Source organism: Protomyctophum bolini (assembly GCF_963924005.1).
Source record: "Protomyctophum bolini genome assembly, chromosome: 9".
Lineage (NCBI taxonomy): Eukaryota > Metazoa > Chordata > Actinopteri > Myctophiformes > Myctophidae > Protomyctophum > Protomyctophum bolini.
The window spans coordinates 21,881,567-21,898,017 of record NC_137870.1 but is presented as its reverse complement, the minus strand read 5'-3'; the positions used below and the strand labels follow the sequence as shown (position 1 = coordinate 21,898,017).

General features: G+C 38.2%; 1 protein-coding gene across 1 annotated transcript in view; it reads left to right on the top strand.

The window, feature by feature from the left end:
• The window catches only part of LOC308321165 (SR-related and CTD-associated factor 4-like), a 35,580-nt gene that overhangs the window by 13,368 nt on the left and 5,761 nt on the right, over positions 1-16,451 (top strand). The window contains exons 13-16 of the mRNA XM_080771999.1: positions 1,389-1,489; positions 1,590-1,703; positions 1,821-1,977; positions 2,643-2,734. Coding sequence (XP_080628125.1) covers positions 1,389-1,489; positions 1,590-1,703; positions 1,821-1,977; positions 2,643-2,734 — 464 coding nt within the window. The remainder of the gene's footprint in view (positions 1-1,388; positions 1,490-1,589; positions 1,704-1,820; positions 1,978-2,642; positions 2,735-16,451) is intronic.

Sequence of the window (16,451 nt, the reverse complement as noted above, 5' to 3'; positions counted from 1 at the left end):
AAGCAAGAGATCTATTTGAACAGTAAGCAAACTGTAGTGGATCAATGCTAGCAGGAATAATGCTCTTGATATAAGAAATAACCAATTTCTCCAGACATTTCATGAGAACAGAAGTCAACAGATCGATAATCTTTGAGACAGGTAGCCGTTGTTTTCTTGGCAATGGGCACTATTATTATTTTTAAACAATGGCACCACACACAATGACAGGGACAGGTTAAATATGTCAGTATAGACCCATGACAGCTCGTTATAGCATGTCTTAAGGACACAAGAGGCTATCCCATCTGGTCCTGCAGCTTTATGAGCATTAACTTTTTTGAACACTTTACTAGGTCCACCGCCTCAGGTGAGCTCTGCACCGTTGTAGTTGGGTCCAAGTTATGAGCCTCGAAGCGGGCAAAAGTTATTCAGCTCGTCCGGTAAAGACGTGGAGGTGTCAGTGATTGTGCCTGATTTGGGTTTATAGCCCGTAACCGCCTGCAGTCCGCTCCACATTCACCGCGAGTCACAGCCGCTGTAATTGTGTTCCAATTTGTCCCTTTGCAGCCTTGATAGCCTTTCTCAGTTCGTACCTGGATCGTTTGTAGCGTTCGGCATCCCCGGATTTGAAAGCGATGGTGCGCGCCCACAGTTTAATGCGTATGTCATTGTTAATCCATGGCTTCTGGTTGGGATAGGAGCGAACTGGAATGCAGTTATCCACACAGAACTTGACGTAGCCAGTGACAGAATCTGCATATTCGTCCAAACTTGTGGCAGAGTCCTTGAAAATGGTCCAATCTGTCAAGGCAACCCTGGAGTTGGTTAACGTGTTCTGTGGACCAGCACACTCTCACTGTGGGCTGCTCAGTGAGACCGGAAAGCATTTTGTGCATCAATGCTTGTCTTCTCTTGTTAAAGTTGCCTACTATGTAACTAATGTAATGTTGTTGTGATTACAATGTTATTTTGTCAAAATAATATATATATACTGTACAAATGGGGTGGTTGTATTTTGTCACCCTTCTCTTCTATTGATACATTTTGATCCTGGGTCTGGTTTGTCCCCCCCTGATCAAGCAGGCAGGCTGCATTAGCTTATTTGTTCACTTGCACATGAGACCTGGGTACTGGAGTAGAACAGGAAAGTTATAGAGGGTAGCTTTAAACTTCCATCTATTTCATTATTATTTTCTTTTAATTTACCTGTGTATGAAATATGTACAAATACATGCTGCCTTACCGTGTCTTTTATCCTAGGCTGCTTGCGGTCAGTTATCTTTTATCCTAGGCTGCTTGCGGTCAGTTATCTTTTATCCTAGGCTGCTTGCGGTCAGTTATGCCCTGTAGGCGTTCAAATATAATTTCTTCCCCTGACTTCTGAAATGTTTGTCCTTTTTTGGTAGTTTGCAGCACTACACTGTGGGTAGGACAACTAGACAAGAAAACGCAGCAGCACGACGTGATGTCTCTTCTGGAAGAGTTCGGTCAGGTTGATTCCATCAATGTGAGTTTGGCATTTGGAGTATATTGTTCAATTTGCAGGGTTAAATAAGGTTGAGTTGGCGTTATCCATTGCCTCACTGTTTTTATTCACTCTTGTCTAGATGATTCCGCCCAGGGGTTGTGCGTACATCGTTATGGTCCACAGACAAGATGCCTATACAGCCCTGAACAAACTCAGTAGTGGGTCATATAAAGTCCACCAGAAACCAATCAAGGTACATACATTTCAGCACACTGATTTCCACTGCATATGTGTATTGACCAAATGTTTGGGAGTGGACACTGCGTACAACAACTTAATGATTATTGGATATTTCATTCTTCTTGCCTAGATTGCTTGGGCTTTAAACAAAGGTATAAAGTCGACACACAAAAAGTTCTGGGATGTGGAGCGGGGCGTCACCTACATTCCTTGGAGCAAAGTCAAAGTTGAGGAGCTGGAAAGCTTTCGGGAAGGAGGCATGCTGGATACAGAAACATTTCATCCAGGTAAGCACTGAACCATTTCCCTAACTCAGGGGTTTTCAACTGATTTTGACCCAGGGACCACCATCCTGACTAAGGGCAACCTGTGGACCACCACTAGTGTGCGTGGCGGGTACATCATAGACCCACCCCACACACAGAGATGGGCAGTATTTGAAATACGTATTTGAAATACTTTTTTGTATTTTGTAATTTGTATTTCGCTGGGATGGAAGACGTATTTTGTATTTAGATAATTTTTTTGACCCAGTATTTGTATTTTGTATCATTTTTGCCCATCTCTGCCCACACAATAGTGGTTGGGGGTTCATGCACCACAGTGAGCTGGAGAAAATAGCTATAATATCAATATAATATCTAATAAAATATAGTCATTTTGTTTGAATATGATGGAATATGATTAAGGATGACTGTGATTATGGTAAGCTCACATTTCATAACACACACACACACACACACACACAATACAGTAAGAACTCCTGTAAGTTATTAAAAGTAAAAACAAAAGGGGGGGGGGTTTCTTTTAATGCATGGCCAGGGACCACCTGCAATACCTCCTCGGACCACCGGTTGAAAACCCCATGCCCTAACTAACCACATGCTCTTGTGTTTTGATGGCATGTTGTGTTCTCCCTCATTCACTGATTCTTATTTTCCTGTGTGCACAGAGTGGAGTATTGTTCTGAAGGACCTCAATAAACCAGCTGTAAATGGAGTGGAAGGTGAAAAGGCAGATGGAGGAGCTGCAGCTCAGATTCAGGTAATTCTAATATGGTTTTATATTATTTACCTTACTGGTACATTCATTGTTTATTGTGCTGGCTAGATATTGATTTGCGAATAGGCCAGAGCTCATGGATATATAACTATCATATAGTTGATTTTATAAGTTTTAAGCACACAATGATGCAAAAATTGCGTGAAAGGCTACTTCTTTGACTGTCTCTTTCTATCCAAGTGTCAGACTAAGTTGCAAGTCCTGTTATGAATAAAACATTGTGGATCACTCTGTCATTTGAGATATAGTTCATTTAAGAAATGGCGGTATGGTTCACAACATTTTAAAGTTCGAAATACTTAATACTACATCATTATCAAATAATATCAATTAAACTCTTAAATTCTTAATTGGTGCTATTTGATAATGTAGTACTTCTGGTCTCCCACCACTAGGGTTTTCCCTGTGGGTGGATTTGTCATCTCAGCAGTAGTTACAGGAGGTAAAAGGTATTGCCTTTCCAGAACGTAGTGTAGTAGAAGTGACGACTAGGTAGCTTTTGCTTCAATCATAACAATCATGTTAACTTGCACACACCACTAGATTTAAGTGGAACAAACGGAGTTGGTCTTACAAGATGAGGGTCAGGCTCCTAGGGGTGGGACGATAAGATTAACTCACGATACTATTGCCATATTTGGCGATGTTTCCTTTTAAAAGTCTTCTTGTGCTGTGCTTAGTGTGACAATATCATGTTCCATTAACATATCTTATACATTACAATTCATATGGATTGCGGATTATCGTTTTGGTGAGACATGCATATTACACGAATGGCTTGCAAACAAGTTCTACCTAACTGAAAGGATGATACGTAGCCACAGTGTTCTTGTGCCTCGAGTGGAATTCCGTGATACAGGACACCTGCTTGTTGTAATAAAACAATGATACTTGGTGCCAGTGTATCGATAACGTATCCCGAGAAGAAGTACGATGACATATCGCAGTATATATATATTTTTGTCCCACCCCTAACTATGGTTTAAGCCCCCCCTCCCCAAAAAAATAAAAAAACGTGCACAGTATAACGTCTAATTAAATGTAATGCCACCAGCAGCCGCATTATGTGGTCAAAATGACAGCTGTTAAATAATCAGACTGCTATTAGTCTATTGCCACGAGATGGCTCCTTTCCATAATGCACACTCACTTAAGTCTAAAATGAAACCTGTGTAACAACTTATTGACTAGGGCATACAATGTTCCCGCACTTAATTGTATCTTAACTGATTGATGTCTGGTTATTTATGTCACAAGTCAATCAATGTGAATTGATTTGAAATGTGAGTTTGCTGCACCACACCGTCACTTTTCCAGTGGGCTGGACAGGGCAGGATGTATTTTATTTTGCATAAAATGACGTGTGTAAAATAGGAAAATTGATGTTTTTGCCACATCGTTGCCATGAATGATGCAAACTGAACTGCGGTAGGCTACTCTCTTCTTCAACTTCAATGTGTCCTAGGTCTTACTCTAGGACCTGGCTAAGATATCTATGCACTTCATTTAGCGGAGAATATCTCAACTATTCTTGGCTACTATGACCCCCACAAACAACTTAGGAACTGTGAGAAATTCTCTATCCGGGCCGAAACCAATAAGATGACCACAGCCTTTTTAAAATAACCGCCACTTAAAACATGCCTCTATCTTCTAAACGGAGCTACAGATGTTCTGAGATGCTCAAAATCTTCAGAATTCTCATGTTTGAATACGCAATAGACCATATGCACACATAAGTTCCATAGTTAATGGCAGGGTGGAAACTAGCCACAATTTGCCATTGACCGCCCATACATCCAAACAGACAAAGTCCTATCTAATTGTATTAAATTACATCAAACTCACCAACATTACAGCTGTACGAAAAGCTTTAATTATCCTCTTTCTATCTGCAAAGTGTTTGTTTAATAAAAATCCACGGTAGACATAATAATAATAATAATGAATTTTATTTATATTGCACTTTTCATTCACAAGGAATCCCAGAGTGCTACATGGTTAAAAACAAATCTATCATAAAAGGTTAAAAACAGGGCTATCAAAAAGAAACGTTCAACACGAAAAAGCCTTCCGAAACGGGAAGGTTTTCAGGCCTTTACGTCAAGAAATTCCTTGCAAGTGATATTTTGTGTTGGAGTTTGGAAGCGCTCGTTGGATAATCACTCAATGGCCCTGCGTACCACCTGTTTTGAATTTGCACATAATGCAGGAGGCAGCAGGATGATGCTTTATTGAAAGCGAGCGCTTCCCGGATAGAGAATTTCTCACAGTTCCTAAGTTGTTTAGTCATGAACATTTGAGATAATCTCTGCTTTAAGTGCATACATATCTTAGCCAGGTCCTGGAGTATCTAGCTTTAGTCCTGATAAGAATGTCTGATGGAGTGATTATACAATTCTTGATCGTATAAACACGTTTGTCAGCATTACATTCTACCGTGGGACCCAGGTGTTTGGTATTTGTTGACACTACAGTCACACACTCAACCCGACTACAGGCTATAGCCGGATGTATACGTTGTCGTAGGATGGGGTCGTGCGCCAAAAATAGCAGATCTATAAGCTGACAGCATGCTGCGAGTTTGAGTGCATTGTTTGACATGTTGCCGTTTGTGCACAACTGGCAACATTGGCTACAAGCTGGCACAAACGATGCTTTTCAATTTGACTTTCAACCGGAGGGAGCATAAAACGTGATGCTTTTCTGTGTGTCAAGGATGAGACTATTGTGAGCTGACTGACTCAGTTTGTACTTATGTCTAGGTTGTTACTACATCCTTTCCCACTTGCTGGAGTTGTAAAGTAACATTCCATGGTTGACTAAGATAGTCAGAAATGTTGTGCAAACGCAACATTTCTATTCAGTGTGTATTGCCCCAAAATATGAATAAACACTACTTTTACTTGGCCAAGAAGGATAATCAAAGATAAGAGAAATAATGCACTATGCAGAGTCTGCATAATGCATTCTTTTTGACTATCCATTACATGACAGTTGTTTGAGATGAGGAATATCAATAGGATAATTCATAACTTGAAGCAAGAACAAAAAAGGATAGAATGATACTATTCTGACAAGCTGTCCCTCTTACACCCAAGATTCCTCAACTGGAAGAAGGTTGTAAAGCTTTCTGTTTCCTAGCCATTGAGACTTGCTGTCTTGTTAAACAGCTGTGGCCATTGGCTCGGAAGGTGTGACTACCGTTAATAGTTGTCTATACTGAGTCGTCGGATATCAGTACATCTCATCTTGCTTTCCTTTAGATCAGTTACAGATCACTCTACAACACTTTAAACACAGCCAATTAAACACAACTAGTTAAATGTTTCTCTATTGAATAAAAATGTTTTTGTGATGAAGGTATCAATCAGAATGAACTGCCACAAAATGTGCCTTGGAGTGCAGACCCTGCTCGCACCATCATCTCTTGCTGTGAACATCTGTCCCTGTACTTTTGGTGTTGGTTTTGAGATATGCTTATGGAAAGACGGTTTCACATTTACATTGAAAATGTAAAGTGGGACATCATGGACGGCAAAGGATTACATCACTTGATTTAATTCAATCAATCCAATGCATTAACCTCATCTTTCTTCGTCTCTGTTCCTGAAATGATTTCTTAGGTAATATTGACCTTGAACTTTTCAACCCAAACCCTGATTATTCCCGTTGGTCCATTAATTACTTTTCAGGGCCAATACCATTATAAAAATCAAAAAACAATCAGTCTGGGTGAACCCAGATAATATCTAAATAGTATTTAATTACAGTATTTGTTTTTATCAGTGTTAAAAGATAGTTTCAAGTACAAACTTACACTCTCAAACATACACTATTTAATTAAATTATTTTGCATGCATTTCCCAAGAGAGGATAAACTAGACAGATTTTTATCAGCCAGCATATAAGCCCCAATATGGCCGATTTTTGTTTTGGAGGAATATTTGATCAATAATCAGCCCAGTTAATCCGTTGACTCCAACCAGTAATCGTGAACAAATTCATTTTGTTCAGACAACTCACTCACACAGTAATTCCAATACCCTGCCATGCATCACTGCCAGCCGGGTAAAAAAAAGAAAATTAACCTCAGCTGGGAAATACGGGGTAGTGCTAGCTAGATCAAGCTAGCTTATCGATCTTAAACAGACAAGCTAAGGTTGGCCATCTTACTCCAAGAAAAGTAACTTACAGTGACTATACCCTGTATGACTGACAACCGATGAGACTTTGCAATCAGAGGAACCATCCCAAGTTGGGCGATAAGGTAAGCCTACAGCATTGTGAGCCTACGTGGCTTACTCACCTGCATTTTCATTGAAGTTGGAATTGTTTTTTCGGGAAAGACTAAAGGTGTCTCAATAATGGTTTTACAACAGGGCTGTGCAATTCTGGATGGTGGTTTAATAACCATCAAAACGATTCATGGCATCCGTCAACTGTCCTTACTAAATGATCTTTAAAGATTGTCCTTTTTAATGGGAAAACACATTTGATCAAGTGGTTTTGCATTTGAAACATTACGTGGTCGGATATATAGGCTCGTGTGACAGCCATGATGCCTTTCCTCAGTGTCGCACTGTTGACAAATAAATGGAGGGTAATATTTGGTGGTTATCATTTGTGGGTTTTCTTCTGTCGCCATCAAAAACAAATTATATTGTACACCACTATTAAAACGGCATTGCATTAAAATTGTTTTAGTTCTCTGGGACATAGATGTAAAATGCAAATGTTTAGCATTTCTAAAAAATAAGTCTGCGTAGTCAGTTTTCTTTTGCTTTAGTATCATGTTGGCATTAGGAGCACCACCGAACTGGTTGGAATAACGTGTTCCTTCCACACGCTACGTCCAACTAGGGAAACTCCCCCCCCCCCCCCCCCCCTGTCAGGTGTAAAGGAGCAACTTGGACAGTCCGTTGCTCTCCCCTTGTCCCCCATATATGGGGACTAGGTTGGTGGAGGGTGTGTAGAGCCCAGGATCACATTAGATGATTGACACAGGGGTGAAAAATGGGTTACAAAATCGTGGGATAAAAAATATATTTAGAAAAAATAAGGAATAGCACCACCAATAATCACACATTTTATGACTGTTTAGCTGCATGAGCCCTAGAATACCAGACATTTGGAAATGGAAAATGGATTTGCAAGTTAAAAAAATTGTGAGCTTGTATATTGGCTATTTTCAGCAACGCTATTTGGTGTAGAGGGGGAAAAAGGAAGGGGGCCTAGCATAGACACCTAGGGGAGTCAGGGCAACTAAGTGTATTTAGGGTGCAACTACAGATTTTATCAAAAGATATTGTGTTAAACAGTACATGGGGGAATGCGTGAATTTATCCTAATAAAAATAATGAATATAAAAAGCATATATAGCTTGCTGCTTATCAGAAATGGCAATTAAAATTAAACATTTTAATTAAAATATATTCTTGAACGGAAATAGCAGCTTCCTTACTTCGATTTTGGGATAGTTCCACTATATAGCATTCGGAGATTGTGGAATAGTTGTCTGGCTACGCGAGACTACACCTTACAGACCAGTTAAAAACAGCAAACATCAAAATGTTTAAAACTGCATTTATAGTCTGCTGGTAAAACAAGTTAAGCAATCAAAGCTGACCTAAGCACGCATCATTAGGAGAAACACTTGACATACAAATGTGTTAAAGGCGTTTTAAAAGACAACACTGACTGCTAGCCTAAGATCCAAGGGCGTTCCAGAGCAAAGGTCACACACAGTGAAACTAGGAGCCAGTCCATGTAGTCCAGGGCTTTAAATGTGATCAATAGTCTTAGTCTTTGTAGCTCACAGGCAGCCAATGTAAAGTAGCCAGAATAGGTGTAATATGCTCTGTTATCAAGAATATTACCTAATATATTCATATTTAGGTAATGTTCTTGATAACAAACTATTATATGTAGATGTCAACACCTTTTCTAACGGTAAGCATTGGTCTTTGTTATGACTTTGACGTCAAGATTCATCACACCAGCCATTGATCCTTTTCCTCCCCCAAGAAGGCAAATATATATCTGTCCTTCCAGCCACTGTGACACACATTAAGTCTAGAAGATGTAAAGGGGACGAGAGGCTACCTTGAGGGGAACCAGTAGAGATGAGGAGAGCTTATTTGAGAGAGCACTAGCACAGTGACCTACCAGCTAAATCAATATAATTTAGGATAGATTAAAATGACAAATTAAACAATCTTACAAGCAGGAATGGCTGGTTAATGAGTGTTGAAGACAAAGATTTTACCATGCATATTCGGCCCTTCAAATGCTGCTACAGAACATTTTGCAATGTAATGACACAATCCTCCACTACCCGATCAAGTCATTCCTCGAAATGCATTAAAACCTAGTTTTGATAACCTTCACAAATGACTTCATAATTTAAAACTAAAAATGTCAAAGCTACTGGCACAAAATAATTTATTGCAGTAGTATGTATCCTTGGACAATGGAATGTTTCCAAAGCTTGGCGACCTGCAGCGTAATAGATTGTGAAGTATCTAAGTTCTTGATATGCCTGAAAGCACTCCTATATGAAATATTCTCATTTTGCAATTATGCTTAAGTCCACACCAATGCAGCATTGACTTTTTTTTTTTGCTGCTGCTGCCTGGAGTTGCTAGATTGCCCTCAGTGATGGTTTGTTCCACGCTCTCTTATTCCTGTTAACTGTTCATTATTCCAGGCACCTGTCGTTACATGCAAGTAATGACAGTATTTTTTTTCTGTACCATTATGTGAGCATATGTGTTTCAAAGTTTCAGCACATTTTTGCATTTCTTGTAGTAGTACTATATTACAGACATATCTTTAGATGAATATTCAATGGCTCTTGGCCTTCACAATATGATTAGCAAATCATTGTGTTCTGTGGCCTGCATTCAGATTTTTCAATTATATTTTGTCTAGACAATATTTGTCCTAGAGGTTTTTCTTTCTTCTTTCCTTGCATTACATTTTGGAGCTAAATCTACTGAACAATTGAGTAAAAAACCTCATCATTTACTTACTGAGATTAGATTACTGTGATATATTCACAATGCAAGAAGTAGTACTATATTTTTTAGCTTATAGGTATTTTTAATTTATTGACTCCATGGGGAAATCAGTCCTCTGTAGTGCATTTGATCTGTCTCAACTATTAGGAGCAGCTACTCTGCATCACCTGGGCTCAAGCTCAAAGTGCCTTTGTCAAGGGCGCTGGCTGGAGGAGTGTATCCCTAACATGCATGTCTTTTGGTGTGCAACTCGCATGAGTTAAATCAAGGACCCGAGGACCAGTATGTTGCATATGCTGCTGTGAGAATCACTGAAATCACAGAACCATCCAACGGCCCTCCAGGAGAACACATTTCAAAGAGACCTCTCGATAGTGTCTTTGCTATCATCATTTCTTCCCAGAGTAAGAAGATTGCTTTGGAATAGGGTGAGTCTCACTGGGCTATTATATTTCATTGATATGTAGGACCTGGTGACTGTAACATGATCACATGATCAACATATCACTTAAATACTCCCAACATAGTGCAAGCATGAGACAGTTTGCCATGGGCCAGTTGGGCCATTCGGCAATTGTCTAATGAGCACATTTATGCTGTAATGCAGTGGTTCTCAAACATTTTGGGTTCAGGGCACCCCTATGCATAATTGTATCTATTGCACCCCAAAATTACATACTCTTCCACCTTGTACTAGGCTCTACTGTACACTTTTGTATCGTAATTATAACTACTATTATAAGTTGCTGATTTGCGACCTCTAAAATGAACACACGGGGGTACGTAAATTAGTATTAATTTTGCTCTGAAATGAGTAAAATCATATAAAAAAAACTAGTTGGAAATAACTACTTGACACAAGCTGATAAAAACTCTGCAGAACACCTGGACTGGCATCACGACACCATGGTGTGCTGCGGCTCCCACTTTGAGAAGCCCTGCCCTAATGTTAAAATCAACATCCAAGTTAGAGGGTAGAATCACGTGATGGAAATTATTGCTATGCCCATAGTGTCCACTGAGTCAGGGACATATTTCTGCCATGGTTGACATGGAGTGGTTATGTAAAAGATTTGAGATCTCCAGTGTTTTATTTTTAGAGTAAGGATGCAAACAGATTTATTTATTCTATAAGTCATCAAGACTGCACATACAAATTTGTTTTATGTTGTAGTTGTTAAATGGCACTGCATTTGTCAAACTGAATGCATTGTACACTCAAACATGATGGGTGAAATTATATAAAAAGGCAAGGTTAAATGTCTTAATGGCTCAAAGATCATTAACCAGTGACCAAATCATGTTATGTATAACATTTAATGTGAGATCAGTGATTTACATTCATCTAGATGTGCAAAGGACAGGTAAAACAGTGGACCTGTATTTGCCGCACAAAAGAATATACAGTATAGTGGTTGCTTGTACAAGTCCTATACCACTAAGACTATCCACTTTTAGATGAGATGTGTCAATCTAGGAATCTTCTAGCTTTATCCCCAGTGATGGTAAGAGTATTTATTGCTGTAAATGCTGCTTTTTCTACCAGCTGTGCGGACTTTATTGTTTGTCCTGCACCTTGGCATTCAGAGTGGATCTTTTCATGCAAGAGTGAAGTCATTCACTCTTGGGTGGATATGATTTGGAAAATTAACAAAATAGATTTTCTATTTAGATTCATAACCTACAATGTAATTTCCACATAGAAATGTCTAATTCATCCTTATCAGAAATGTGAGCAAATTACCCAAGGCCAGAAATGACCAGTAAATGGGTGTATTCTCGCATTCTGCTTGATAGGCATGTAGCTTTTTGCCCAGAGCAGATTAATCCATATGTTTGAATGAGTTTATCTCTTCCCAATGGCACCTTGCGCAATTCTTTTCTTCTGCGGAACAATCCATATCCACATTTTGTCTTGACATTGTAGATGTAGTGCCAGACCACAGGCTTAAAGGGTTAGTTCACAATTTTTGAACTTAAGCTGTAAGAAATACTTGCCATTTATATAGTGGTTGCAACTGTATTTATTGATTGTCTGAGTCCCGTGGTGGGAGTTCTGCTCTGGTTTTGGTGAATATTAAGTAGTTCCAGTAATTTTGTTTTTGGGCACTGGGGCCACGCATTAAAAGAAAATGAATCCTCAAAACTAGCGTCAATTGTATTGTTGACCCATTTCTAAAATATTAGCGCAACTTTCGTTCAACTTTGACCCCTCTATCACATGGAAATATGTTTGGGCATAGTGATCATCAAATCATAGTTCTGTGTGATAGAGGGGTAAAGAAATGAACGAATACAGTTGCAACCACTATATTAATGGCAACTATTTCATACAGCTTAAGTTAAAAAAATCTGAACTATCCCTTTTAAGATGCATAAATTCCTAAAATGACAGAACTTCCAAAGTCAATTATTGCTAAATAGAGACGTAAAAAGATAAGTTTAATTTGCTGTAAGTTATCCCTTATTTTATAACGACATGGTATACAGATGTGTGGCTTACATCAGACTCACGAGGGCTCCCCACATTGAGTTTTTGTGGAGATACTGGTGTATGGATATTGGAATACCCCTCTCTTGGACAATATTAATGAGTTCTGATGGCAGAAAGGTAATCGGGCACTCACACCCATGTGAATAATGGACTTGACTGAATTCTACACCTACCACCTTTACTCTCTGGACAACCTGATGTACTTTGTCAGGATTTTCATGAGAGCTCTCATATGAGAGTGGTGGGTATATTAAACAATGTTTTCAATGGGTCAAAACTGCCAAAAAGATTTCCTTCTTCAAATTTGAGAATGTGGATATATAAATGCGTTGATCCACTCCGCGATTGTGGCTCCTTATCAGAAATACAGTGTACAGGCTTTCCTCAGTGAAACGAACCTTCAGGAGTTTGGAGGAGCAGGTATCCTGAATTCTCTACTGATTGGATCAGAAGCCAGGGTAAGAATAGACACCCCTGCTGCTGCTGCTGCTGGTGCTCCCAGAGTACGGCAGCAAAGATATAACAAATGTGATTGTATAAAGTGGTGGGAAAAGTACTCAAACGTTTTACTTAAAGTAAAAGTATTTCAGAATTCAAAATTGATTAAAAGTGCAAAAGTATTGGCATCAAAATGTACTAAAAGTACCAAAAGTAAAAGTACCGTACTCATACAGAATGTCCCGTATCAAGTTTTAAATGTTATAAACATATTTTGAAAATAGATCTAGAAGCTGACAATGCGTCGTGATGAGACGCATTGTGATCTTGTAGATTGGCTATTTTCGAATGGCCAAAATGTATATAGGGAATGGGATCAGGTGGTTAATGCATGTCTTGTAATAATCAAAGTAACTAGTAACTAACGTTTTCAAATAAATATAGTGGAGTAAAAGTACAATATTTGGATCTGAGATATAGTGGAGAGAAGTAAAAGTATTTGAAATTGGAAATACTCAAGTAAAGTACAAATCCATCTAAATGTACTTCATTACTTTACACCACTGATTGTATAGTATAGAAACAGGACTGCATGCCTGTACTTAAGCTGGCAGTAAAGCTTTAAGTTTTTTCCTAAACAACTTAAACTGTTCTTGTTTTGTGTACTTATTGGATTTTACATTCTGTACAAGCCTCGTGCACATTGGGAAGTGATTGCAACATCTGCTGGTGGGTCTTAAATAATTTGTCTTTGAATATATTAAATAATTAGTCTTATTACTAAATTGAACATGTGTTACTAATACTATTCATATGCAAGAAGCTATTGTGAATTTAAATTTGGATTGCATAAATAGCAGTACTAAATTTGAATAGTATAGACTCAAAATTAACATTTCTTTATTTTACCATGCAAACATAAGAGTTTAGGAGACTCTTTACGCTTGAATTCCTTTAGCTGACTCATATCCTCTTCAACTCACAAAGCACCCTCCTACAGTGAGAGTGTGTGTGTGTGTGTGTGTGTGTGTGTGTGTGTGTGTGTGTGGCATTTTGAATTGTCAAATGCAGCTCATGGTAAATATAGTGTTCTAGGTCTATTTCATAAAGGTGTTTGTGTGCCAGCATGAAGTTAACTGCAGGAGTCTTATACACTGGTACACAGTAACAGCTACTGTAAATGATTGACAAAATGACCCACCCAGAGTTCATGTTATTACCTTCAGCTGCATTTACCATGTACAATGTCTGCTACAGTAAGTAAAGGATCCATATACATTACTCCACCTCAATATGCGGAATTAATTTTATGTCACATACCATTGGAAAATGGTATGTGACAGGAGTTAGGAATATATTAATATATACAGCTCCATCTCAATGAATTAGAATATTGTGTAAAAGTTCCTAATATAATTCAAAAAGTGAAACTTTCATATATTCTCAATTCATTATGCATAAAGTGAAGTATTTACAACCTTTTTTGTTTTAATCTTAATTGTGACGTACAGCTAATGAAAATCAAAAAATCCTATCTGAGTATCATGGACTGAACAATACAAATTAATTTACGGCTGTTATCAAAGCAAACCTGGGCTTCCATAACACCTCAACAGTGCCACAGGCTGATCACCCCCATGACATGCCCGGCATGCCCCATTGATGAAATAATTTGTTCAAAAGTAGCCCAGACCAAGTATTAACTGCATACATTAATATACTTTTCAGATGGTCACAGAGCATACAGGTGTGCATAAGACCTTGTTGCCTATTAAGTGGTCTAGTAAAATATTCAAATTCATTGAGATATGATTCTTTTATTTTCCTGAGCTGTAAGCCATAAGCATCAAGATTAAAAGAAAAAAAGGTTTTAAATACTTCATGCACAATGAATTGAGAATATATGAAAGTTTCACTTTTTGAATTATATTACGGAAGAAAATGAACAACTTTTACACAATATACAGCTCCATCTCACTGAATTAGAATATTCTGTCAAAGTTAATTTGTGGACCAACACCATGCAGATAACATGGCCTAAATCATCACTGTTTTGTCATGTCCAGAGTCTCAACACAACCATCTATTATGATGTTTTACAGCATTGCCTCCGTACATTGACAAGCTTTATGTTGATACAGAGCCAAAACTACTAGTAACTGGTGTACTGACCATGGCATTACTGACCAGCCAACTGGCCTGACCTGAACCCCACAGAGAATCTAGGTTTTATTGTCAGAAGAAGAAGGCGTGAGACATGAGACTGAACAATACAAATTCATTTACGGCTGTTATCAAAGCAAATCTGGGCTTCCATAACACCTCAACAGTGCCACAGGCTGATCACCTCCATGCCACGCCCCATTGATGAAATAATTTCTTAAAAAGTAGCCCAGACCAAGTATTAACTGCATACATTAATATACTTTTCAGACGGTCGACATTTCTCGTTAAAAAAAAAAAAAAGTAGTGGTCTCGTAAAATGTTCTAATTCATTGACATTTTATTTTCATGAGCTGTATGCCATAATCATCAAGATTAAAACAAAAAAGGTTTTAAATACTTCACTTTATGCATAATGAATTGAGAATGTATGAAAGTTTCACTTTTTGAATTATATTACAGAAGAAATATTCTAATTCGGTGAGATGGAGCTGTATATATATATATATATATATATATATATAGGTCTGTTTCATTCTCACTGCTGTCGCAGCTATTCTACCCTGAATTGCATTCCGGGCATCAATAAAGGTTTACCTTATCTTTTCTTAATTATTACAAGTGTTTTGTTCACTTGCCTTCTCTTGGAATTCAAAATGTACTATTTACACTGCACGTAGGGGACTATAGCCAAACTTTATCACTGCTCTGACGACTGGTGCGATATCCTAGGACCTAGAGACTAATCATGTTACAGAAAGATGGGTCGCACTCAGAAAATAATATAAAAAGTGAACTCACCCATGCCATTCTATTAGCCTAAAGACATCGAGAAGAAAACATAGTTGACTCGCTCTTGCCATTCTGAATGTGACCCATCTCTTTTATAATATTATGATAGGGGACTATAGCTGTCACTTTCTCTTGCCTTGTGGATGTAGAGTGATGTTCACTAAAGGTAATGCATGCTTACTGACCTTGTGATTAATTGTTTTACTTGATCATCCTAGTTCGGGATGGGCAGTATATTGATTTTACATCAATATCATATATGATATGATGTAGTACTTTATTGTCAATTCACACTGAAAATGTTCTTGCCACCCAGCAGCCATGTATGCAATATTACATACCTAAAGACATGAATATGTTATCATACTTGGATGTATAACGTTTCTGAAGTGGAATTTTGGATATCGTAATCTGATGTGGCATAATTATTTTCTGGATTTAAAGGCTGCATTACAGTAAAGCGATGTGATTTTCGAACTTACTTGAATGTTTTAGTTTCTATTTGTCTTTAACCAATTAGGTATTATATGGACATGAGTGATGATTATTTATAAAAAATTGTATTAACCACATGAACCCAATGTCCCTATTCTGGGGGCAAACATTTAGTGAAAATAGCAGATCTAAAAGCTCAGAAAATCCTGGTTAGTATTCACTAGGGCATTTGCACTCCCTAAGCTGTTACGGAGTTTGCAAACTCCCTGGAATCTCACTATAACCTGTATGACGTTACGCTGCACATTCAAAAGCCCCAATGCAAAAATATAGATTTGCTAAATGACACATTTTG